The sequence below is a fragment of the Podarcis filfolensis genome, assembly GCF_964270895.1.
Source record: "Podarcis filfolensis genome assembly, chromosome: 5".
NCBI classification, from domain to species: Eukaryota; Metazoa; Chordata; class Lepidosauria; order Squamata; family Lacertidae; genus Podarcis; species Podarcis filfolensis.
The window spans coordinates 53,378,086-53,403,384 of NC_139608.1; the positions used below are offsets into that span (position 1 = coordinate 53,378,086).

At 38.9% G+C, this 25,299-nt stretch overlaps 1 protein-coding gene across 3 annotated transcripts in view; it reads right to left on the reverse strand.

Moving 5' to 3' along the window:
- Window positions 1–2,623: 2,623 nt before the first annotated feature.
- The window catches only part of FGFR2 (fibroblast growth factor receptor 2), a 110,524-nt gene continuing 87,848 nt past the window's right edge, over window positions 2,624–25,299 (reverse strand). For all 3 annotated transcript variants that reach the window (XM_083616885.1, XM_083616887.1, XM_083616886.1), the window contains 9 exons: window positions 25,130–25,281; window positions 21,986–22,107; window positions 20,257–20,367; window positions 17,908–18,098; window positions 13,320–13,442; window positions 11,837–11,907; window positions 10,096–10,233; window positions 7,581–7,686; window positions 2,624–4,468 (listed from right to left, as the gene is read on the reverse strand). In XM_083616885.1, coding sequence (XP_083473011.1) covers window positions 4,304–4,468; window positions 7,581–7,686; window positions 10,096–10,233; window positions 11,837–11,907; window positions 13,320–13,442; window positions 17,908–18,098; window positions 20,257–20,367; window positions 21,986–22,107; window positions 25,130–25,281 — 1,179 coding nt within the window. In that variant the 3' untranslated portion in view covers window positions 2,624–4,303. The remainder of the gene's footprint in view (window positions 4,469–7,580; window positions 7,687–10,095; window positions 10,234–11,836; window positions 11,908–13,319; window positions 13,443–17,907; window positions 18,099–20,256; window positions 20,368–21,985; window positions 22,108–25,129; window positions 25,282–25,299) is intronic.

Below are 25,299 nucleotides of genomic sequence, written 5' to 3' on the forward strand. Positions count from 1 at the left end.
TACCACTTTCTCCATAATTTTCATTAAAATTTTAATTTATCATTAAATTTAATTATTAAATTTATCATAAAAATTTCAATGACACGTTATATTTTTACCACCATGCTGGGAGGGTTGTGATTTTAATTTTCTGCTGTAGGCATTGCAATCCCATGGACCATTGCAAGAACCCGTCTATGTTGAAAGTTTGAAGAGAATTTCAAATCTCCTTGTTTCAAAATGCTTACCCTGCTCCTTCCTCATGTCCCAACAAATGCTGAAACAACAATAAGCCACTATCTCACTGAATTCACTCCCTCCCAAATGGTCTTCTTTGGCTTTGTTCTCAGTTGTAACTGACAAGACTTCTACTATCCTTTCCTTTCATGTTTATATAGCAGGATATCCAGATGGCATTGAATCTTGAACCCATAGCTCTTTCCACAATACCCTGGGAACATTTGGTGAAGCTAGCAGGCTACAAATAATAAAATGCTACCTGATCCCACTATGGGGGGAAACTATGTAATGATCCTAAAACAAATGTCTTCCATTGAGGTGAAATTTCTTGGCCCATTTCAGAATGATTTGGCCCAAAAATTATTTGGTGCGTCACTTTCAGAACAAACTCTTCTAAGCACACATCGCAGACTCCCTTAAATGATCCAAAAGTTGTTGTTCTTTTGCATCATTAGGCAGGGCTATTTTAATCAGTCAAGTGTTTGAGAGCTTTGTATCTGGGATACAAAGTATTGTATGAGGGCATGTGTGGGTGAGAACTAAGTTTATTGACTTTTGAGGAGGCCTGGAATGTATGATTTCACCATCCCTTGGTGTGGTTGTGAGTGATAGGCAAAAGGTTATCGCAGCTAACACTCAAAACGAAACGAACTACTGTGACTTTTAAAAGCTACAGTTCTATGCCCACATATGAAGGAGTTAGTCCCACTGAACTTACTGGAACTTATTTCTAAGTTATGTATGGGAGCAGCCTGCATGAACTTGTCAGAAGTCAGATTAGACATAGCTCAAAAGCCTCTGATCTTTTTGCTAAAGGCCTCCAAAAACAATGTATTCTAAGATGCTGGAAGGACGTCTTGTTGATTTATTTTTTTAAAAAAAACAACACTAAATCTAATTTGCAAAAATCACTTGTTTTGTTTTTCTGGTTTTACAACCATTGCAGCTATAGCCATTCATGTTGGAAAAAATACTATTCAGTTGTCAAATTACATTAAGTAATTCACAGAATAACTCATAAAGTGCATTTAAATGTTTATGTTGCACTTAGTCCAGTGAATTCAATGCTGTGTACATGTCAAGTTCTCTATCTTCACAACAACCAAGAGAGGTAGGTTAAACCGATAGTGACCAAGTAAAAATTAGAATCTATGTCAGTCATGAAGTTCAATGGGTACCTTGAACAGGGATACTATCTGCTGTAAGTTAGCATCAAAATAAATGCTACTAGTAACTTTGAAGGCTTTAACACTCTATGCAAGCATGCACACACATGAGTTAATGAAAGGGAGAGAGGACATTTTCATGTTATAGATCCCAGCGGCAAACCTTTTGTGTGAATCAATAGCTTCATATTTGGCTTAAAGGCAACATACCATATTGATTCCCAACATAAGATGACTCTATAGCAAATGTTTGAAGTTTCCTTGAACACACTGACTCTGGGACATAATGACATAGAATTGTGACATTGATGCTATTGTTTTTGTAAGTGCCCATAGCTCAGTATTTAGTTTCCAGTTTGTACATCTCTGTGGCAACAGAATTTGGGGCAGAAGGAAGCACTATATTCTACTGAATATAGACCTTTAACAAAATAAAAAAAAAATAAACTGCGCCAGAGAGAAATGTCTAGACGAAATATTGTATCTTGGCCACAACCCTCTTTGAAACGTGGTTCTTGGCAGGATGGAGTTTTCCATAAATTCTCACTTTTTCTTGTTTGAACAGATTATGCCATTGAATTCTCTAAAAGGGGGGCATGTGAAGGAGTTTGTGCTGCACTTAGCACTCTTCTAGCCCTTCCATGACCCCTTCATGACCTTTTCTGTTCCCGAGAGAACAAAAAAAAATTGAATTCTTTAAGCCCAGTGTAAAGCACTCCCCATTGCAGGGTCACTGGTACAATGCAGCGTTATCATCTTTTGCAGTTTGGCCTTTTTGTATGGGGACAAACTTTGCTTGTCTTTTTGCTTATTACTAGCATTATTATTAACAATACTTGGTTGCCCTTTTCCAACTACAGTGGTACCTCGGGTTAAGAACTTAATTCATTCTGGAGGTTCCTTCTTAACCTGAAACTGTTCTTAACCTGAAGCACCACTATAGCTAATGGGGCCTCCTGCTGCTGCCACCGCACGATTTCTGTGCTCATCCTGAAGCAAAGTTCTTAACCCGAGGTACTATTTCTGGGTTAGCGGCATCTGTAACCTGAAGCGTCTGTAACCCGGGGTACCACTGTACTGAAATAAATTGGGAATGGTCTGGAAATGACATGTAATGGATTGTGCTGAAGGTGAACAGTCATACATTAACAATAACTAACACAAACTAATGGGTGTTCATTCCATTTCTGGCTATATTATCGCAGAAAACCCGAAGCCATTTTGTAAGACACAAATGATTTAAAAAAATAAGATGCATGACATTTATTTTGTAATGTTAACATTAATATCCGTAGAAAGATTTTTATTGTCAGTACAAAAATTAACAGATTTTAATACTTTTTACCCCTCCCCCCCATTTTAAAAAACATGTAAAGTCGGTATGGATTGCATTCATATTGCATGGCTACACCAGCGTGAAAGGTGATTTTAATGTGAAAACATAATGCTTTAAATTCTGAAAGACAAGTTATAGAAATGCAGTAATATTTTTGGCCAGGCACCAGGGCTGACACCTGGTACAGCAGGATGGTTTGGAAAGCTGTAATAACCCCTCAGAAAGATGGTCAGATTCCAACATGAATTTCTGTAATTGCCATGATGACAACCTCGGTGCTCTCGTAGTACAAGAGGAGCCTCAAAAGCGTGTGTTTGATCAAAATATCTAAAAGCATTATTGGATGTTCAGCAAACATAGTTGCTAATCTGAAGCATGTACAGAAAGCTAAGAATTGAGGTTTAGGGCGTTTAAAAATTGTAGAAGTTTAGACAAGCTAGAATACTATGGAATAAGTCTCAGACTTTTGGGTCATTCTACTGAGCAAATTAATTAAATGAACAGGGGTGGCCATCTAACTTTTTTGCATTTGAGTTGTAAAGTGTGACAACCAAAACAGCTACACACCTGGCAATACAGGGAGCAAAATACTTTCTCATTAAAGGATACTTTTTTTATTTCTGAGAGTTTTGGTTTGTTACAGCAATAACCTCTCATGTAACTTTAGGCTGCAATCCTATACCTGCTGAACTCAAAGGGTAGACATGTATAGCATGTCACTGTTAAAAAAACAACCCAAATTAATTAAAACCTTAATTCCCAAAATTAGTTATATACCGTAAATATTTCTCTCTTTTTTAAAAAAAAGATCTGACAACTAGTAAAGTTTGAGCAATATATCTACTAGTTCTCTGTGCTGTCTGCATAGAAATGCCATTTAAATTACAAAATAACACAACCCTATAAAAGATTAATTGTTTTGTACATTACCAATTAATTAATAAATTAATGAGATAACAATTTTCCCTGAAAGCAAAGTATTTTTCACCTTTAGGTGGTGATATTTTAAAAAAGAAAAGTTTTATGTATGAACAGCAATTACAGGTAGCTGTTTCTTTTTTTAAAAAGGCTAATTTTGCTTGGTGAAGTGAGACATCCATTTTCAAATCAATACAAAAAATAATTCATTGTAAATATATATAATATATATTTATACATATTTGATTATATTTACATACATCCAGCACCTATATACTGCATTTGTGCTCTGTAAGTGTGTGCCAACATATATTTTCTCCAAATATTACAAAATAAACAAGGAAGGCTGACCCAACATTTGCCTCAAGTCCAACTGGTCCACTGAATGTAGAAAGTGTGTTGCGGCATCCAGACCTGTCAACTGGCATCCAAATATGGCCCATAAAATTCTTCTTCTGAAAATTGTTTGGCATTCCAAAGTACACCACTTTTTCCCCTGGTGTGATCATAACACCTTTTGCCAATTTTTTGCTTTTGTTTTGGTCCCTACAATTCATATGTACAAACAAAAATCCTGTGTGTCTGAAGAAAGGCTCTTTTTTTCACATGGTAGGTAGACATTCTTGTTTTCTTACTCCTTTGAGGAATAAAATAAGGGTTCTTTTCATGTTTTGACACTGCCGTTTATGTGCTGGTACTTAGGGAGGCAAGGTTCATAAGGCATCGGATCGGCAGAAAAAACAGAGTCATCACCTGAAGAACAGGAACTCCTTGTGTCTTGGTAGCTAGGTGAATACTGTTCCAGTGGTCCACTAAGATCTAGGTACTCCTGTAAGATAAATTCATACACGTATTTACTTTAGGAGTGTACACATTTACTTTTGTGGGGTGTGTGAATGTGTGTGTGTGTGAATAATATCACATTCATATAGAAACACAAACAAAAAAAAAACAGGCTGGCACCATTCAGCATTCAAAAGTAGATTTCTTGAATCAGTTCACATATCACAGTAAACCATGGTTAATAGCTCACTGTAAACATGCATAAGAGGGCTCTCTCACTTTTCCTGATCTCACTGGTGCTCTGTACCCAAAGGGTTTTTCTTGGCTTACCGGTTGTGATTTGCTGGAAGCAAAACAAACCATGATACTTGGGTTTGGATGGAATGCAAAGCCATATATTGTGGGTCATTTCATCTGCATGCAAGCATGAAGGAGCCCTCTTGAGAGCAAGCATGGTACTAACTACGGTTTACTCAAGATGTGCACACAGGGCCAGTGTCAGAACTAAGACTGTAGAAACTCAGGTTCAATCCCTACCCATCCATGATGATTTCTTTTGGGTTGCTGGCTTCATTTCTCAGCTAACTCAACTTTATATAGTAGATGTGAGGATAACACTGTAGGGAAAGAAGGCCTTAAGCTCTTTAGACGGAGAGTTGGGGGGAAGGGTAATAGCTACTCATAAAACTAGAAGTCACCAGAGGAGTGTGAAAAAGGAGCGGGGGACCCAAACCAACAAAAATGGGAATTCTGAGGCAGATGTGTCAGTTCCAACAACATCAACTTTAACCACACCAGTCGAGACATATACTGTAGCCACATCAAAAGCAAACATTTTGCTTACGATGATAAAAACAAAATTTCACCCTACACAGAACTATTTTTTTCCCCCAGCACATGGAAACAATTTGCAGAGAGAACAATCCTTTCTCTCCAATATCCATTTGGTTAAGCTGGCTATTTTGTATTTTATAATATCATATTTCAATTTACATGTGCTCAAGCAAGTAATACCCAAGTCACTGCAATACGGTACTCTAAGTATATTTTTTTGCTCACTGTAGTTGCTTCCACCAGCTTTTGTGGAACTCAATAAACTTAGCAATGATTTTGAGCAAGCCCCAATGAAATCAGAAGGAGCATGGCACTTTCATTCAATGAGTCTAACACAGAAAACCTTCCTAGTCGCTTGTGTCCTACATTTTCATAGCTGGGGGGGGGGTTGCAAATAAAACCCAGTGATTAAGCATAGGGACCTAGGATTCTTCTTGTTGATGGCAGAGTGACCAACTCTGCCTTGTCACTGGAAAGCTGAACCAGAGCCACCAATGGAGACCTGGATTAATTATGTCTGTGACACAGCCATCTGGATTGTCTTAGCCAGAAGAGGACCATCAAGGGTGTGGTATGTCAAAAAGGGATAGGTTTGTGAAAGTTTGGTTTTTCTATTTCCCTTTCATATATAAGGGAAAGCATACTTTGTATCCCCCATTCTATTCAGCTCCTATATGGAAAGGCCTTTTGAAAGTGGGGCATAGGATATAAGGCATAGGATCCTTGCCTTAAGATGAATTTCCAAGTCTATGGGAGCAGAGTGCTCACAATGTTACATTGGTGGACACTTTCCTTGCTACTGTATTGTGCTTTGCTTTGTACAGTCTTGTAACAGCTACATTTCTGTGTCGTTTTATTTGTCATTTGTAAATGTTTAATGAAAATAAAATAAATCTTTAAAAAGAAGAGGAAGAGGAGAAAAAGAGCTATAGTGTCAGCTGAATCTGAAGCCAGGGCTATAGAAGTTCTTGAAACAACAGTTTTGGCAGGAGAATAAAGTTATTTTTTCTCCTTGAAATGCTGCTTCTCTTTCAACTTCTGCAGAGCAGCTGTATTCATTTAAATACCAATCTCTTCATTTGCTAAACCACAAGTTACGATTCTAAGATGTGAAAAATCAATTTTTAAAAGCTGGGCTGCGTGCGTGCGTGTGTTTTTAACAAATTATGTGATTTTTCTTTTTTTAAAAAAAACAACAGTGAATGTTTTCCTATTAAGACAGTGGTGGTTAATTCAATGTAAAATAAACCGGAGCATGGCACACAGCAAAAAAAAAAAGTTCATAGTACACTTTTGATCTGATGTTACTTCCATATCTTGTAAGTACTCTTTCATGTCTGGTCCCTGTGATCTCCATGTCTATTTAGAGACAATATGAATCTATCGGTATGCACAGGCTAAAATTGTGGCGCCTCTACCATCAATGGCAAATAGCCCATTGACTTCAAAAGAAGTTGTCATTTCCTCAATATAAATTAGCATGACAGCTTTTAGGAAAAATATGGAGCGGGAAATTTCTACCACAAATGGAAGGAGAAAGCTATTGGGATACCCAGTGAAAGACTTTATCCATGTGATTCACACATATTCAACAGATCCATATATTCACTGAAGGATGGTTCAGATGACGAATTTATGTGATAATCCTTACTTGGTTGTTAGCTTCAATATGCTGCTATAGTATGACCCCCGTAGATGTGGGGAAGTCCATGCAGCTCACAATTTACCATGGAAGACAATCCATGATAGCTGGTATTCAAGGGTGTACTACTTCAAAAATAAATACCAACCTGGGAAGAAACTCCATTTCAAATTAAAATGCAAGCCTAAGAAATTTTATAATTTGTGGGTTCAACAGAATCTCCAATACTGTTTCTCATCTACAATACTTAACTGATCTTGGTGCTGTGTTCAGACTGTGTACATATATGGAAATCAGAATCAAACTGCAGTGCACTTTAACACTGAAAAAGGATTCTCACTGGCTGGGAGTATAGGAAGAGATTAATACACTGAATGCACCTCTTTTAGTTTATCCATAGAAATTAATGGTTGTTTTTCAGATACTTGGACATGGTTGTAGTGTGGGCAAAACCAGTGCTCAGTGCTTTGTACTCTGTGAACAGGGATTCCACCAGGATATGTGTGCAATGTGTATTGTGCATAACTTGTGCAAGTGCCCTTCATTGTCAGGGGCCTTGCAACGCACAAACACTCCTTAACATACCTTGCAATAGGCATGTTCTCATTTAAGATGCTCCTTATAACAATGAAAGCATTTTGCTTGTTCTTTCAGAAGTTTAAAAAGCAAGCGCCTTACTCACCTCATTAGTTGTGAGAGTGAGGATCCGATCCAAGTCCTCCACAAGCTGCTTAAAAGTAGGTCTCTGGGAAGGCACAGCATGCCAGCAATCTCTCATCATCATGTAGCTGTGGAAGGCAGAATTTCATTGTGTTAATTAACTCAATGTGTCTATGTCAGGCATCTTCCATATTCACAATACTTCAGGGCTGTTCAGTTAAAGTCAGGGTGTGTTCACATGTTACAGTCTGGAGTATTTAAGATGCATGCATTATGAACGATGGTGATTTCCATTGATGCTTATTCGTATTCTACATATACAATTATTATTATTATTATTATTATTATTATCATCATCCTTAGTAGCCTATGTTCTGTCTTTTGAAATGAAGCTCAAGGCAGCTCACAGGGGAGAATTTGAGTAACCATTATGTGAAGCATACACTAGGCAAACCAAGAATGGTTCTTGTGGAAATTATTTCACCATTTGTAAATACAAAAGTTCATTTGTTTGACAGTGTTTGCACTCTCAGCAGTTTTACTGTTTTACTGATCAATTTAATATACAAATTTATTGCATTTCAGTGGTATTGTATCTTGCTTTAGGACTATTTTAGAATAAACCAACAAACCATTTGCCTAAAAACAAATCCTTCATGCTGATATCTAAAAGCCTGAGGGATTGGCCAAGGGGTATATTTCGGAGCATTGTTAAGCGACACAACTTCTCCCACCCCCACCCCAGGCTCAGGCAATTTGTGAATCTGTATTTGAACCACAGTGTTGGAGCATTCATATAACTCTAAGAGAGCCATCCAAACCCAATATCGGCTGGGATTAGTGATTTTGAAATAGGTGGCTCTTCAACTGAATTATGACCATAACTAAGTTGTTGTTGTTGTTGTTGTTTCGTCGTGTCCGACTCTTTGTGACCCCATGGACCAGAGCATGCCAGGCACTCCTGTCTTCATGACTAAGTTAGGTCCATTAATTTCTATGGGTCTACTCTGAGTAAAACATAGTGGAATGCTACCTTAAGTTTCTTTTAAAAAAAAGTGGTGAGGCTTCTCCATCCCCTTTACTTTTCTCTCTTGCCAGTTGTATAGCCTGTTCCAGCACCGGCTTTGTTCAGTGACAGTCATACAGCTCCATTTCCAGCCCCAGGCTTGAGAATCACAGGATCACTATCCACACTCTTTCAAATACATTATATGGGGATGAGCTAGGACATTACTGGCATTAGACTGGGGCTGTTTCATGCATAGCGCTAAAGATGAAACATGTTCCTATAATTGCCTGGAAGGCCCCACATATTGGGCCACAGCATATAAGTGAGCAGAAATCACGAGTTCCACTGCTGGTTACTTGATGAATATGTGAACCATATGCTGTGCTTAAAACGGGTCTGGAAAGCAACTTTGGGATGTATGAGACAGGTGCATGAGTAAATACTTTAAATTTAAAAAAAGCCTGTAGGGTTTTCAGACCCTGTACAAATACTTCAGACAAGATATACTCTTGCATGATTCAAGTGAGATAGTGGGTAGAAGGCCTGCTGTTGATGGTTCTCTGGCTAGATGTGGGTGAAAAAAGATCACTAGGGTGAGGAGTTCCAACTTAGGAAAGGACAAGCATGTACTTAACTGTAAAGTGCTACATAAATGTGGTGGAATACATTTGCCCAGCTAAGGTTGGGCAAAATGCAAATTGATGACTGAGGGTATCTATTTCATGTCCCTCTGCTTAGGGCACTGTCTAAGTCAGGTCTTCTTAAAACAAATGGTGCCACCACCACCCCTCCCCAATGAATCATTAATCACTCCTGAGATCCACCTAGACAACCCCCCTATGGCCAGTTCAAAGAAGCCAAAGTGGGCAAGGGTCAAGGAAGCAGGTGGTCAGCCACACTTCTTCAAGCAGCTTGTCTACATCCTTGGGTTGCAATAATTTAATATAATATTCTAATATATAATAATTTGTCTAAATATGGCAGGTGAGCACTGTGGATGGAAACCAAGCCATTCAAGGCCAGTACCACTACCCCACCCACTGCTAAAAAGCCATCTGAGGGCCTAGAAGAAAAATGGTTGACCACCCTGGGTATGTGTAGAACATGCGTGTTGAGAGGGCATCAGCAGCACTGTGCTGAGGGCCCCTGAAGTCTGCAGCTGGACCTGGTCTAAGTGCAACTCAAACAAAAAGATCAACTTATTGAGGTGTACTTTTGGCAGGTCCACAATGGACTGCATAATTAAAACTTTCCCAAATCATACGCTTCCTGTTCACATTGCTTAAAATATGCAGTATCGGACATGTGATGTTTATCCTGGCTTTTAACAGCTGAGATGTGTATTTTCAGGACCCTCCCTGTTCCTGTGTCTGATTCGTTTCATCTCTTTTAATACTCATTTTTGAACCTGCCCTGTGTGCACATGCATATAACATTATAGCACACGACAATATTTATCATATAAATATTGTCGATTATATCAGCACATCCCTCTTCAGCCCATGGCCCAGCAAGAAAGAGTTCTTACAGTTCACTGGTGCAATTGGCAGGTTTGTCCATTCTGTGTCCTTCTTTCAGCAACTTGAAGAGCTCTTCCACTGGAATTCCTGGATACGGTGACCCTCCTAAAGTGAAGATCTCCCACATTAGCACACCAAATGACCATCTAAAACAAGAAAGGGAATAAAAATTGTAATGAATCAGATTTACTAAAGACAGCATAGAGACATCTACTTTTAGCTACCTACCTTATGATCTGAGCAGCAAAGTTGTTTAACGCTACTTTCCTTGCTTGTTTTCCTCTTTCTGGCGGCAGATGAATAATGAGAGCTATCCATCTACCTTTCCATTTTTTACCAATCCTACAGAAACCAATAATCTAACCCCCCTCCAAATATAAAAATCATTTTGTTTGAGGAAGTACCGGTACTTCATGATGAAAACAAACAAAAACAGAGAAATGTTGGGGGTGACTCAGTTCTATTGCTAAAAATTTAGCAGATCTGCTTCTGCAAACAACCTGGATGGAAAACCTCTGGGAATCACACAGAAACTGCTCTGAGTGCCTTGGGCGAAGAGTATGGCAGGGCCAGTTGAAGTACAACTCCCATCAGCCCCAGCCAATGTGGCCAATAGGCAGGAGTGATGGAAGTAGTAGTCCAACAGCATATGGAGGGAACCACGTTGACTGCCCCATAATAACACACACATATGAGAGAGACAAAGAGACACAACCAGAACCACGGAATCATGGGATGTAAGTAGGGTCCGGCTGAATCTGATCCAAATATAAGCAACCTGTTCCATGGTTACAATCCAAACCATATTTGCTTGCAGATACGTCTCGACAATCCATAAAGGCAGGACTGCGTAAGGCAATGGCATTTGTGTGTGATCTGCTATCAGAGGCTGATGTGCACCCATTATATAAGTCTGATCAGCCCAAAGGTGGCATGAATACAACAAATATGTGCACCAGACATTTGCATGGGATTCTGAAACAGACAAGGACTAGCATGGGAAACAGACTGTTTTGACTATTTTGCTTCTTGTCCAAATGTATCTGCAATTCTGAGGAAGCCCTTGGAGTCACAGATTTACGAACAATTAACAGCAACTCAAGTCTTAGTGTCTCCATGCTTTGGTTCAGAAAATGCTCCAACCAAACCATTTAAAACAATGCTTCAGAGCTGCACATCTGTAAAGAAGGTTCAAGGGAAGTAAACTTCCGCACTGGCAAGAGGAAGCCAGTGTTTTCTACCTTTCATGTGCTTTGAAGCCAGCCAGATTAGTAACAGAGCACTGGTCTGCAGTCTTCCAGAAAATCCTCACTTTCTAAGGCTACCACTTACTGGGGAATAAAACGGCAGCCACAGGTCTCAGGAAGTATAAAGGAGGGGAAAATAATATAAAATCTACCAAAGTGAGGTCAACAATATTGCTGAAAGAATGAGTCCATGAGGCAGCAATGAGATTGAAAATATCCATTGTTTTCTTTGGTTCTGAAGTTTTCCATGGTAATTTTTTAAAAAACAAAAAAGCCTTTGCAAAAAAACAAAGCACAAAAAGCTTTTCTTTCCAGCTTTTTAACCTGCCGGAATAAAGGTGTCTGGCTTGTAGTAAATTAATTTACCTTGGTGGATCAAAGGTTGAGAGACATATTTTAATCTGTTGCATATATATTTCTATTACATGTAATTCAAGTACACTGGAAGAAGCTATAAATGAATAAAAAGATAAAAGTAAGGTTCTAAGATAAAGTTACTTACACATCACTTTGATGTGTGTAAACCCTGTCAAATAGAGCTTCTGGTGCCATCCACTTCACAGGCAGCCGACCCTGGACATAAAATAGAAAGGCAGCAACTGGTTATCTACTGATCATTAGTCAATTTCAGCAATGAATCTGGCAAAGATTAAGTCAAGCTGCAATACTAAATTTTGCTAAAGCAAATTAACAGTTCCATGAAAAATAAGAAAATGCAGCCCCTCTTTCCTTAGTCTCCTGGCTCATTAACATAGCTGTGATTCTCATTAACTTCTATAGAATGAGAATTTTAAAATGTCTTATTCAGAATTGAAAGAATCAGAAAGTCCAGCTCTGCCACAGCTTCCACCCCACCAAGGCACCATTCCCTAATCATCAGCACTCTGCAGAACCTGTTTAATACAGGGAACGCTTTACTTTGCTGTATTCAAGCATACTCAGGGGTAAAAAAAATTAAAAACCAAAATGTTGGAATATGCCCTTGTGCTGGCAGCAACCATTTTGCATGGGGATTCCAATTCCTGGCCCCCGCACACACTGCATTAGCCTGCCCCTGTTCTGCCCTCTGCTAGGTCCAAAAGGATTGTGTGTCAGTTGGACAAACACAAAATGGTCGCCGCCTGTTTAGCAGTTCCTCTCCTCAACCAAAGTCAAATAGTCCTTCTCAGTGTCACATGCCCACAGACTGGATCTGTTCAATGCCTAAATGGGAGACCAATGGGAGACCACCGATGTAAAGAACCCTGATTTCTGTGCTGGAAAGAAGATACAATATAAATGTACTAAATAAATAAGTTAACTAAAATGACAGCTGACCCAGAAATATGATTCATGTGAATGACCACGCAGGGGCATCTAGTATAATGTGCAAGAGAAGCCCCACATGTTAGGCCTTTTCTATATAGATTTAATCACTACTTTGTATGCTAAGAGATCCTGTTGCTTTTTAAAAAAAAAAAAAAAAACAGAATAAGCTGCTATCCACAGTGAAGGCATGCTATTTAAATGGGGAGTGCTTGTTATTTAACCAGCGGATTGCCAAGAATGTCATAAGCTTCTGCTGAAATGTGGGTAATAAAAGACTTCTACAAAACTAAAACCAAATGTTAGTAATTTCATAATGGATACATTCCACAAAATTATCCATTGATTACAAAAAGCCAAATTTATATTCATATTCAGTATCTAGCTAACAGTCAAAGAATGTGCTGCAAGTTTCATGGAGGCCATAAAACGAAAAAGGCTAAAGCTTATCCTTTAGAAAGCATCATGTAACACATACTCTCCCAGCCGGTGTAAGCAGATAACCTTCCTTTCCTAGTAAAAAGGGGTTAGGAATCCTAACACACTTGCCTATTATTTTCATTTCTTTGATTAAAAGTTAGGCTGCTGTACAAGAAGTCCATTAGGAATACATTTGCCATACTTAAATGCACCAAGGAAAAAAGATACCGGATCAAGTGATAAGACTGCCATCCACTTACATTAGTAGTCTTTTTATAATAATCTATATTGTTGATGTCTCTGGCCAACCCGAAGTCAGCTATTTTCATGACGTTGTTTTCAGTTACCAAAACGTTCCTTGCTGCTAAATCTCGATGGATGCACTGGAAAATAAAATTTAAAATTTGAATTCACAGAAGTGAGTACACACATCCCATCTGCAACCCGATTCCCAACTTGATAAACCTTCAGCCATCAGAATTCACACTGCTTCATTCAGGTACACACAGTCAGGGACAGATGTGAAGGCTCAGAGAAAAATGGAATCATTCCAGAAAAAGTAGGGGTTTCCCCCCGTTTTTAAAAAGCACTTCTCTCCAACACCCCCCAAAAAATGTAAAACATTTTTGAATTATGAAACGTTTTCTTTTAAAATGATGAACAAAAGAAGACAAGGAGTTCATATATTTAGTCCCTCAAAACTAAAATGGTGTAACACAAAGACTTTTGTATTAAATTATGCACAGATCACTACAATTTGTTTATGCTGCTGACAAGCAAGTCCTGAGTTGTACACTGAGAGTACACAACTCAAAAATGCAAGAGCAAGACACATTTCTGGCTCTTAGAGGGCACTGCCATTGTGATCTTCCTTCATTTGGTGTAGTTGATGGAACTGTTTCTGTCCTCTGGACTATGCCTCAAAGCATTGGGAGTGGAAGGAAGTACAGAACAACATAATTTTGTGGCCATCTGATTCCTGCTGCTATAATCTGACCCTCCCCACTATTTCTCTCAGCTGTGCTTCTGCACCTGGGAAAAAAACATTGCTGGGAGACTTCAGAAAGGGTGAGGAGGTAGGGAATGCAGGTGGAAACTAAATGACATGTGGCAACCACTTGAAGGCAGGTTTTGTTTTAAAGCATAGAAAACAATTCCCATTGCCCAACTTTCTATACTTAAAACACATATGTCAGAAGACAATTCACTCATGTTAAAGCTTTCTGGGAAGATGGTTTCAACATCCCTAAAAATAGTCAAGCAACATGTACCAAAGGCTCCAGAAATACTGTCATTTCTCCTAGGAAGCCAGTCTAAAGTCTCCTGCCACTTAAAACCTGCTGATTTTATCTTTCGCCATTAAAGCACAGCTCTGCAATAGTATACAGTGATACCAAGTAATTATTTTCCACTGCTTTTATGAGAGCGTTTAAAATACTGCAAGATAGCAATCAAATCTTTCCCTTAGTGACTACTAGAGAAATCTCTAAGAAAATGCACTTGAAAACTCACAACTCTGTTTTATGCTGCGAAAGGAGACCATCCTTCAACTGAATCAAATGTTTAAAACGGTACATTAAATTGTATCATACGGCTCCTGAAATAGCTTCTCAATGACTTCCACTATAAACCCTGTTCGTATGGACTTAACAACTTCTAAGTTACATTAGAACAGGATTTCAAGTTAACATGTGCAGTCAGAGTGGCTACTTTTTGCAGAAGTATATAAAAATAAAACAACTATATTCTCTACCCCACCCCCCAAAAAGGCTGAAATGTAGCACATTTGTGCCCTCTGAGATATCCAGCATACTAGCTGACTGGCATTTTGAAACCAAGTTACCAACTTTTAAAAAACTAACATTTTGTAGAAAACGTAAATAATGAAATTTGAAAGTGGTCTCCTACACCCTTAACCTTCTTTCCTCCCTTCACGTCAGCACCTTTTTGAAAATGCACAATTGACCTTTCTTGACTCAGAAAGGAAGTTCTGCCTGCTGATGGAAACCATAGCTTGCTTTAAGCTTTTCTGTCATTAGTAATAAGAGGCAGCAGGAGAAACATATTGTGAAACTTTCTACTCGATTTTTCTTCTCTCCTTTTGGTCCAGGATATCATACTTCCACAGCAAACACTACCTGCTCTTATTGATGGACTTTTTAAACAGAAAGTATTCTTTGTCATGTTATTTCTTTTAACCAAATCCGAATCACAAGGTGCAGGTCTGGCTTTGAGCCACTAAAAAAAACAAAACCCATAAAATAAAACATTCCAGCAACATCAAGATCTAAATTAGAAATTATTAGAATGCCATTAAATTCCAGAAGAATAGTTACATCACAACAAAAACAGTGGTCCAGTTTGCACATTATGGTAATGTTTTGCTCCCCCTTAATCTCACAGGGAAGGAACAAACTATGAACCTTGGCCGAGTGTCAAGTCAGAACTAGTGCTGCGCTAAGCGTTTTTTTCCTGCGTTCAAAAACGTCAATGAAATTCACATGGTGGGGTGCAGAGGGTTTATGTCACCTTACTTTTGAGGTGGCCGAGACTGTGAATGGGCCTTTCTTTCATCCTACAAATCATTTTCAAAATGACAGTGGCAGATCTAGATCTCGGGGTCTCAAATTTCAGTGGCGCCCTGGGCAACGCCATAATCAGCATCTCCTTGCCTCTCACGCTCCGTTCTAAATCATAGCTGTGGCATCCCCCTCCCCCGTGGGTCCAGTGCAATCAAACCAGCCGTGCTCCCCTAAATCCACCTTTTGATTGCACAGTCTTGCTGGTGCAGCACATTACATGACTCCCAGAAGCAGTAAGACCCTTTTAAACCTTACAGTTTTTTTCAGTTCTAGGAAGCATTTTTCAATGATTTCTATCTATCCACCACAGTCAAGCCGAAGGAGTATTAAAGGGGAGGAAGAGGGACTTTTCTTTCGCTTACCAGTCCCACAAGGCTGCGTGGTGATATAAAGAAATAAACATTATTTCATTACAAGTTTAACTGCCTGATAAAATCTGTTGCATTTGCATTTTTTTTATTTAATGTCATGTTATAAAGATGACAACTGGACACGCTGAATTTCTCAGTGTATTTCTGTTCCTGGATGGTAAGAACATCCTGAAAATATAAACTTTTATTATTTCTGCCCTAAGGATCAAGTAAGGGTATGGGGAAGCTGGTGAAATGTCAATATTAAGCTGTTTGAAGAATCAGAATGTATTTCTCAGATGTGACTATCTGTTTAATGCCTTGCACTCTCAAAACCTTCCATTATGCTGGTCCATTTCAGTTCTTTTTGGGGGGGGTTGGCATTCATTCAAGGATGTGGTTTCTCCTTCTCTAGGGCAGAAGATACGTGCAGCTGCATTTCTCTATTTAAACAGCTGAAGTTGGCTTGCATGCTAAAAAGACAATGACCATGTTCCCACACGATGCTAAACCATGGTTTGGCACTATGTGCACAAGCACAGCATCCAAAAAATGGAATGTCTGCCTGCAAAATTTAAATACAGACTAAAATATTTAGAAAATATCACTTCTGGTGTAACAAGCAACTCACATAAAGGAACCTTGATTAGCATGTGCTAGTACACAATGCTGTAGTCGACAACAAAGCCAGTTATGTTCTGTCTGACTCAGTTACTAAGAAAGCTGGCCTTGCACCTCCACCATCGTCCTTATTTAGTCTATTAAGCAGAGGCCTACCCTGTATTTACAGGCACAGGAAAATTGAAGGTTTAGCTGTGGAGGAATCTGCCAAATAGGGATCTCCAAGGATTGAATATCAAAATGATGCTATTACAGTTAGTTTTCTCAGCAGGCAAATATTTTAAGTGAAGACAAATGACTAATTTGCTCACAGGATTGCTGCTGCTTCTTTTCACCAATTAGCCAATGCCGGCAGATGGAATTCCCTTCAAACCTCTTGGGAAATGAATGCTGCTCTCTTTCATATTCAGTAAGTTAGTAAACTGTTTGGGCTTTAGTTTAATAAGGCAAATCTCAAGGTTATGCTTTTGTTGCCTGGCTAAACAGCTCACAGTTTATCCACATCAATATTGGAATTCATGAATATCTAAGTTCATTTTCTGATATTGTTTGCCGAATAATGATTTCTTTGTTCTGTCTTTAAAAGAAACCTTAGCCAGCATAACCTGGCATTTGATTACTTACTCATACATTTGCTTCCAAATTAAATGCAGCTCTTTACTGGAGCCTCTATGAACAATTCTGCTAGTAAAAATGCCTATTAATATTAAAATAGCTGAAGCTGCCATTCAAATGGATCAAAATGAAAAACTTGGAAAAGAAGGAGTGGACAAGTTATTTAGCTCTAAGGGTTACTTGCTTTTATTTATTAATTTTGCAGCCCTGATCAACCTAATTTGCAAAATATTCTATGACTATTGCCAACTGCATTTGGAAATGCTCTGCAATTCCACTAGAGGTTTCTCCTCCTATTCCCCTACAGTTCCACCTTTCCTGCATCATCCGGAACAGGATTTCCCCTAGATTTCCAGAGTTGACTCCCTCACCTTCTACCAGAGGAATAATCACTGGAATTTAGAATGCAATACCCATTTGCCCAAATAGTTAAGAACACTGCTATTGTCTCTGGGCCTGAGCTATGCCCATAAGCTTGATGTAACACTGGGACAGTATATGAGTATAAAACTCAGAATGTGTTGTGACATTCAGGATGCCAATCTTATGTTTCAGATCTGTTTCTTCAAAAATGCAATTTGTAGATGGAAGGAAGGGAGGGAGGGAAGAGGAAGGAAGGAAGGAAGGAGCAAGCTCATTTAGTAACACAAAGCTGTCATCTTTCAATAACACTGGCTTACTTTTTGTGATGCTAAGTATTCCATGCCTCTTGCCAACTGGTATGTACATGAGACTAAATCTTTGAATGTCATCTGCTCTTCAGGAACCCGGTTAATATCAAATGAATATTCCATCCCTGGGGGCCGCCGTGCTCGCAGGTACTCCCGCAAATTCCCTTTCGAAGCATATTCAACAAGCACGTAGAGTGGTCCTTCAAAGTGAGCAGGTAAGACAGTATATGAATGAATGAAAACCAATAGCAAAAAATATATATATTCCATTCTACTGACCCATAAAAGTATAGTAGCATGCATCTTTTCCAATTCATTGGATGATTTTTCTCAAAATGTTACTGCCATGTATTTATTTAGAAAATAAGTTCATTCTCTCTGTTCTACAAGTAGCATGTTTATTTTTTAATTAGACTTCTCACCTGCCCTTCACAGGTTGCAACAATATAATATTTATTTAGAAAATAAGTTCATTCTATCTGTAGTACAAGCAGCATGTTTATTTTTTAATTAGACATCTCACCTGCCCTTCACAGGTTGCAACAATATAATATACAATTATAAAAAAGAGATAAAACCATTGCAATGATAAAACAAATAGAACTATTTCCAAATAGAGCAGAATAGTATAAATTCAATAAAAGAGGTGATTCTCACAAAATAAAAGTTACTGGAGTACGAAACACACCCAACTCTTTAATACATTCAGTTCAAATCAGCTGCCTTCAAACATTCACATTCTCTCCCCCCCTCCACTATGACGCCATACCTACCCATCCACCTACTCCAGGTGAACATACACAAAATCACAAAGCAGAATATGCACTCTTGCCACATTTTGCCTTCATCATAAGAACTCCCTTCCAGTCTTACCAAAAGCAGAAGGGTGGTGGAGCAGTTTCTGCTTTGTATCCTTTAAGCTCAATAACCAGATTCAGGTCTCTCCTCCACTGGGGGTGGGAGAGGAGATGAACCCATGGACTTGACCCCCTGTCATGCATCATCTCTCTCAGCATTTGTACAGTCCCACACGTATTGGGGTCTGAATGTCTGCAACAGGGAACTTTTTCTACCCAAGGAGGCTCCATGCGCAAGTCTAGTAAACTTGAAGAAAGGGTTTCTAAATCAGGCAGGGATTCTACTAAACAGCAGGCTCCCAGCTGCAAATGTTCAGCACCAACATATGGGGTTTGCAGCAATGCTGGCAGAGATGTGAGGGAGGTGGTGAGCCAAACGAGTTCACCCTTGCTCTCCCTTTCATGTGACAATAACTGAGGGGGTGGAAAGCAAAGAGCATATGAACAGGGCTATTGAGATTGGCACGAGATAGATGTTTAGGTAAAACAAAAGGAGCAGGAAGTTTAACATGCCTTGCACTTTTTATTCCTCTCCACTTCTGACCATGTGAAAGTCATCTCATGTTTTTCAGACATCAAGGAAATGCAGAAGGTCCACTGAAGAGCTAACTTGTGCACATGAATTTCATCATGAAGTTCCACCCACTCATTCCCGACTACTTTTTGGAATCTTATTTGCTCTTCATTGTTCCATCAAATGAACAGGAACAAAAACCACTGTGAAACTAGTGTTCAGCACAACACTAGCTTTCAGTTTTCAACGCTAGCTTTCAGTTACCAAAGAGTTAGAATAGGCTGTAATACAGGAGGAATGCAGATCACATTCTGTTGGTAGAGCTGTGCAAGAGTTGCAGTAGATCAGCAAGGTTTCTGGCTCCAAATTGCTGAACAATAGCAACAACAAAAATATTTGTTTCCCTTCTAACTAAGGCTGCTGTGATGATGAAAGCTGGGGTGGAGGGAATCAGGAGTGGATTGTGGATTTTGAAGTGGCAGGGCTGTAGACATTCCTGCACTGAGCATCCACTCAAAGGTGCCCTGTTCCTTAATTCTGAGAGCGTGTTGTCTTTTCCCTAGCCAGTATTCTGCACTTGGCTCCAGTGGAAAAAAACAAAGTAGATCCCAAACGCTTGAAGTCTGCCCACCCCTAGAATGAACTTAATTAATCTTGTTATTGTAACGTGCCCTAGCAATCAGATGGGCGGGCTGAAAAATAATAACATAAATACATAAATTAATCCACCCAGCATTTGAATCCGAGAAAAGTACTGTGTAAAAATAAATGATGAATGTTGCTTCTATATTCCTCTCCTTTTAGCCAGAGATGCAAGTTCCTGCAGCTTTTCAAAACAAATTCAATATGGCATCCATCTATCCACTCCACTCTCCCACAGTATCATTTTTATTACACTTGCACAGAATTAACAGACAAGAGTATGTCACATAATAAAAACTGCATTATATCACCACCTTCGGTCTGTAAAACCAAAACGACACTTACCATCCTGAGTGCAGGCCCCAAGAAGATTGATGATATTTTTGTGCTTCCCAATCATTTTCATCATCTCCATCTCGGACACTAGGTCAGAGAGGTCTTTTTCTGTAGCATCATCTGCACAAGACAAAATGAGTTCCACCAACAGTTTTAAACTAGCGCACCAGCTCAAGTGTTTTTTTCTGCTACAATGTTTCCTTGCAGGCTCTCCAACTAGCTTGATGTACTTTACAGGCCATTAAGTTACAGATATAGTAACACTTGTTTCCCTGCAACCCTGATTCCCAAGGCCAGCAACAAAGTAAACCACTGGTCCTTTGTTGTTTAAGCTGTTGTTTAAGCTGTGGGCTCTGCTTCTCATTGAGTAAACCTCCATGAAAACAAAAGAACATATAACAAAAATTAGGAAACCGCACACATACAGAACGAAGGGAAACTGTATCACAAATAATTTTAAGAAACTTATATACCATCAAAAAGTCCTACTGTATGATGTAGTCCAAATGTTACAATTTCAATGTGATGCCTATCAGTCTCTTGTCTGGGAATTCTACCAGTTCAAGCAACTTCAGAAACCTCTCTCTCTCTCTCTCTCTCTCTCTCTCTATATATATATATATATTGCAGGGAGGTTGTAAAACAGGCCAACCTTGGAAAGCTTTAATTTCCTACTGTGGTTCTCCAGCTGCATAAAACTTAAAACCAATTTCCATAAGGAGATGAATATGCCTTGTGTCATATCAGACCATATAACACAGTAACACTTTAAATTAAAACCTCCTTAATTGCCCATCTCTGCACCTTGAATGCAGATATCTCAGCTGCAAACAACATATCAGAGAATTACTGGCAAGACTTTCATGCGAAATATTTTTATTTTTTCCAGTGTTCAGTAGTTTAAAAAAATATTATTATATTAATATAATAAACATACAATGGTTTAGATTACTTATACAAGATCACTGATAGCACACCAAATAATGGATTAGCTCCATAATTAGTGCTGCATATGTCACTCAGAAGTTATCCTAAATGGTCTTTGTTTATATGCATTCCCTATCATGCTGGAGGCTTTTGTTTGGGCAAAAGGCATTTGAAGAATTACCTATTTTGTTTACAATGTCAGCCATTATTCAGGCATAAGTATAAATATGTATTTTTAAAATTAAGATCCCAGACTAAGTATAGTATATTTGTTTTATTACGGTCAATGACCAGTATCAAGATAAAATTACAAAATTTAAAAGCCCACAATTGTATAAAATCCCATACACATAAACATATACTAGATCCCAGAATAAATATCATCATCACCATCATATTTCTATATATTGCCTTTTACAAATGTTTGCACTCTCTCTCTCACATGCACATTTTTTAAATGTGTTAGAAGAGACTAGGTCAGGTCCTGTCATTTGTTTACCTAAGGCATTTATGCTACAGTTGCCTTTCAGTAACTTTTAGCCAACCAAACGAAAGCATGTAGACTTCCCTGTGGATCAAATCAAGAGTTGAGGAATAAACAATTGTACCAAGACTTTGACTTGCTTGTAAATACCTGCTGCTAAAGATAAATAGGCTGTCAAAGGCACTGATTTATACCGAAAACTGCTGAAGCCTGAGGTGAACAAAATGAACTTTGGCCTTCTACAGTTAGAGAGTTTGGACGCCACAAAAGAAACATTATTCACAGAACCTGCCACCTCGCTCAATACTCCCTTTCACCCCATATTACCTTTCAGCATTTTCACTGCAACAGTAACGGCTTCTTTTGGCCTGTCTTTGTCGATTCCCACCGCTTCCGCCATAACAACTTGACCAAAGCATCCTTCCCCAAGGGGCTTCCCTAGCGTCAACCTAGGGATGTAAACAGAGGATTAGCGCCTGGCATCTGATGAGGAGATGAAGTCAGTGAAACTCAAGAGCGAAAAATAAAATAATCTTTCAGCAGACCACTTTTGACCAGAGCATTTGTTGTAAAGAACTAACAAGGGTCTTACTAGATTTCAGGGCTTGTGCACGCGCCTCTTGCGAGTTTTCTGAGGAACAAATTCTGCGTGTGCGCACTTATCACTTACATGACAAACCCTCTTCATGTACTTGCAGAAAAAGGAGCTGCAATTCCCAGAGTATTTTAGCGATCAATCTGTCTTTACAGGGAACTTTGGGATCTCCTAACAATTCTCAGCACCTTTAGCAAACTACAGTTCACAGGATACTTTGTGGGAAGCCCTGATTGTTAACATGGTACGATTTGTATGGTGTGGATGTGGCCTTGTTTAATTCCTTTTCCAGAAAGGCCACAAAGTGACAAGGAAGCTTAATTAGAGAGGCTTCTCTTTTCTACCAACTTTGGGGAGTGCTTCATATGAACCACCACAGAGCATGTGAAGAGTATCTTTTTCTTCACTGCTAAGTAATCACAACTAGCCCCTGTATTTGCATCTGCAACTAGATAGAAGGGCTTCCATGGCTGTGTAAGAAAATAAGGCCTATTCATTATTCCCAACATATCTAGACACAAAGTGTTGTAAACTTTACAACAATGGTACTAGAATTTCCTCACCCTCTTGATACTAATGGCCAAAGAACTTCCTGTACGAATGAAGGCAGAAAACCTTTATATTGATACAGTGAATCATTATTTGTGACGTTACATTTTACCACTGTGAATTCAGAGAGATTTCTGAATTGTTTGTCAATGTTGCAAAGGTGATCCAACTGTCTTATTTAATTGTAAAAGGTGCCCTCCCTAGAGCAAGAATTTATCTTGAAATGAATCGGGGATAAGTGATCCTGTTTTTCATATGCAGTTTTGTTTGTTTGTTTTCTTTGCTATTTGCTTTGCATTTTTGACTATTGTTTTTTTCAGTTTTCCACAGCAGACAGATAGAAATTATTGTTGTTAAAAATCTACAATTAGAAATTAAGCACAGACCATATGTTAAACTAACAGCAGAGCCTCTACTGCCTACCTCTTCCACTAGTTCTGGCAATGTGTCTGGTGCAAGAGGAGTCCACTGTATTCTCTCCTGGAGAAAATTAAGTGGGCTTGGCAAAATGCCATGATTAAAAATCAAATGGGATGAGTTTAAATAGGGGCTTTTAATTGAAAAAAGCTCTCAGTTTAATCATGCTAATGTAAATGTATACACTGGGCTATATCTGTTATGAAAATCGCATGCTACTTTGACAATACACAAAGACCAAAGAGTTGTATGTTTTGTGCTGAGATCATGCTGCATCCCCCCCCCCCCGAAACCAAAATTGAATTTAAGATCTTGGCAGAAAGCAAACATTTGCATTGGAAAATGGTTAATTTATGTGCTCTTGTGCTTCTAATATGAACACAACAATTCTGTCATTGTGTTTCTGCGGACCCCAAGCTAATAAACTGCTCTTAAAGAGCCTTCTTTCATTACAAACCCTCTCCACCCACATTTATGCCGAATGCTGTTTTCAAACGTTTAATGCTCTAAGATTTTCCGCATTAATGTTTCCCCTAAGGGAAAGGGCTGACAGAATTATATAGACAGACCCCCACTGTTGACTAGAATCTTGCAGGTGGCAAGTGAAAGGCATGGCACCATCTTTCATCCACATAATTAAGACTATTTCCATAAATACACATAAAAGATTTTTTCCCTATTTTTTTTAATCAACAGGTAACATTTCAAAAAAGTGGTTTTAAGTTTTCAAACAGTAGCACAGTTTCTAAAATGTTTCTATTTTTTCCTGTAAATTCAACAATAATTAAAATTAATTCTAGTTTTAATGTGTGTCCTGTTTCATTTCAATATTATAAGCTTAGCATACACCAGGCACTAAAGAGCAGAGGTTGTATCCAACAGTGTTGTTCAGCTGACAGTAAGCTTGTCCAGGGCAATAGTTTTCAGTGATTCTTCCTCTCCCCTACGACCCCCAGTATCCCTCCAAATACATTCTGGAGGGTGCCCCCAGGCCTGTGGAACTGATTTAGAGAAGACTGAAAGGGAAATGGGGAATTACTGGAAATGGCTTCCCTCTACATCAGGCATAGGCTAACCCATCCCTCCAGATGTTTTGGGACTACAACTCCCATCATCCCTAGCTAAAACGACCCAATGGTCAGGCATGATGGGAGTTTGCCTATGCCTGCTATACATTCTTTGAACAGAAACTGTACTGTCAACTGAGCGCTACTGTTGAATACAACTCCATATCAGCTCCTGGTGGCAGTGGGGAAAGCTTTGCTCATGTTGCTTGAAAGCCCCTTAGCCCTCTTGATGCACCATCATGTTAGTCCTATTGATACACCACAGATGGCATTCCAAAAGCGAAAGGTAGCACATGACACATAGGATGCATAAGAGAATCCACAAAATATCAGTTTGTATTATTAAAAAAAGAATAATTTTTTTAGTCTGTCATGGCTGCTGGAAGTACCAGTCTGGAGGGAAAAGGAAGTCAATATGATGGGCTGCAAATTTTGTCCACTGATTTCTGGGAATTAATTTAATGTTTCTTTGTCCATTTTTCAACCGAACAACATTTTGTTGAACAATAAATAATGGAGATAGCATTCAAACGAGAAGAAACATATATACTTCTCCATTAAGGCATTCTCTTTCTTTTGGCTGTTTTATACAAATATGCAGGCAGGAAGCTGATAATAAAGATAGAATCTCCTCAAGGAATACTATGTTCTTCAGAGGAAAGTCTTAAATATATATAATTTGCCTAGGCCCCACTACTATGGTTTGCCTTAGCATCAGCAAACGCAAATGACACAAGTGGAAGAACTGTAAATGAAAAGAGCATGAGAAGCATGGACTGAGGTCTCCTTGCTCCACAGTTACCAGAGCTATTGAAATACCATAAATGGCAAAATTTTGCTTACTTATCTCTTGGGAACTCCCATTTTGGATCTTCTGGTAGTTCGTACTCTGAGACTCCTGCCAACATTGGAGCATCAGCATTGGAGGAGAGACGAGTGGTTATTCTCACCAAAGGTGTGTTGGAGTTCATGGAGGAGCTAGAGTCTGCAGACACCTGTTATGAGAATACAAG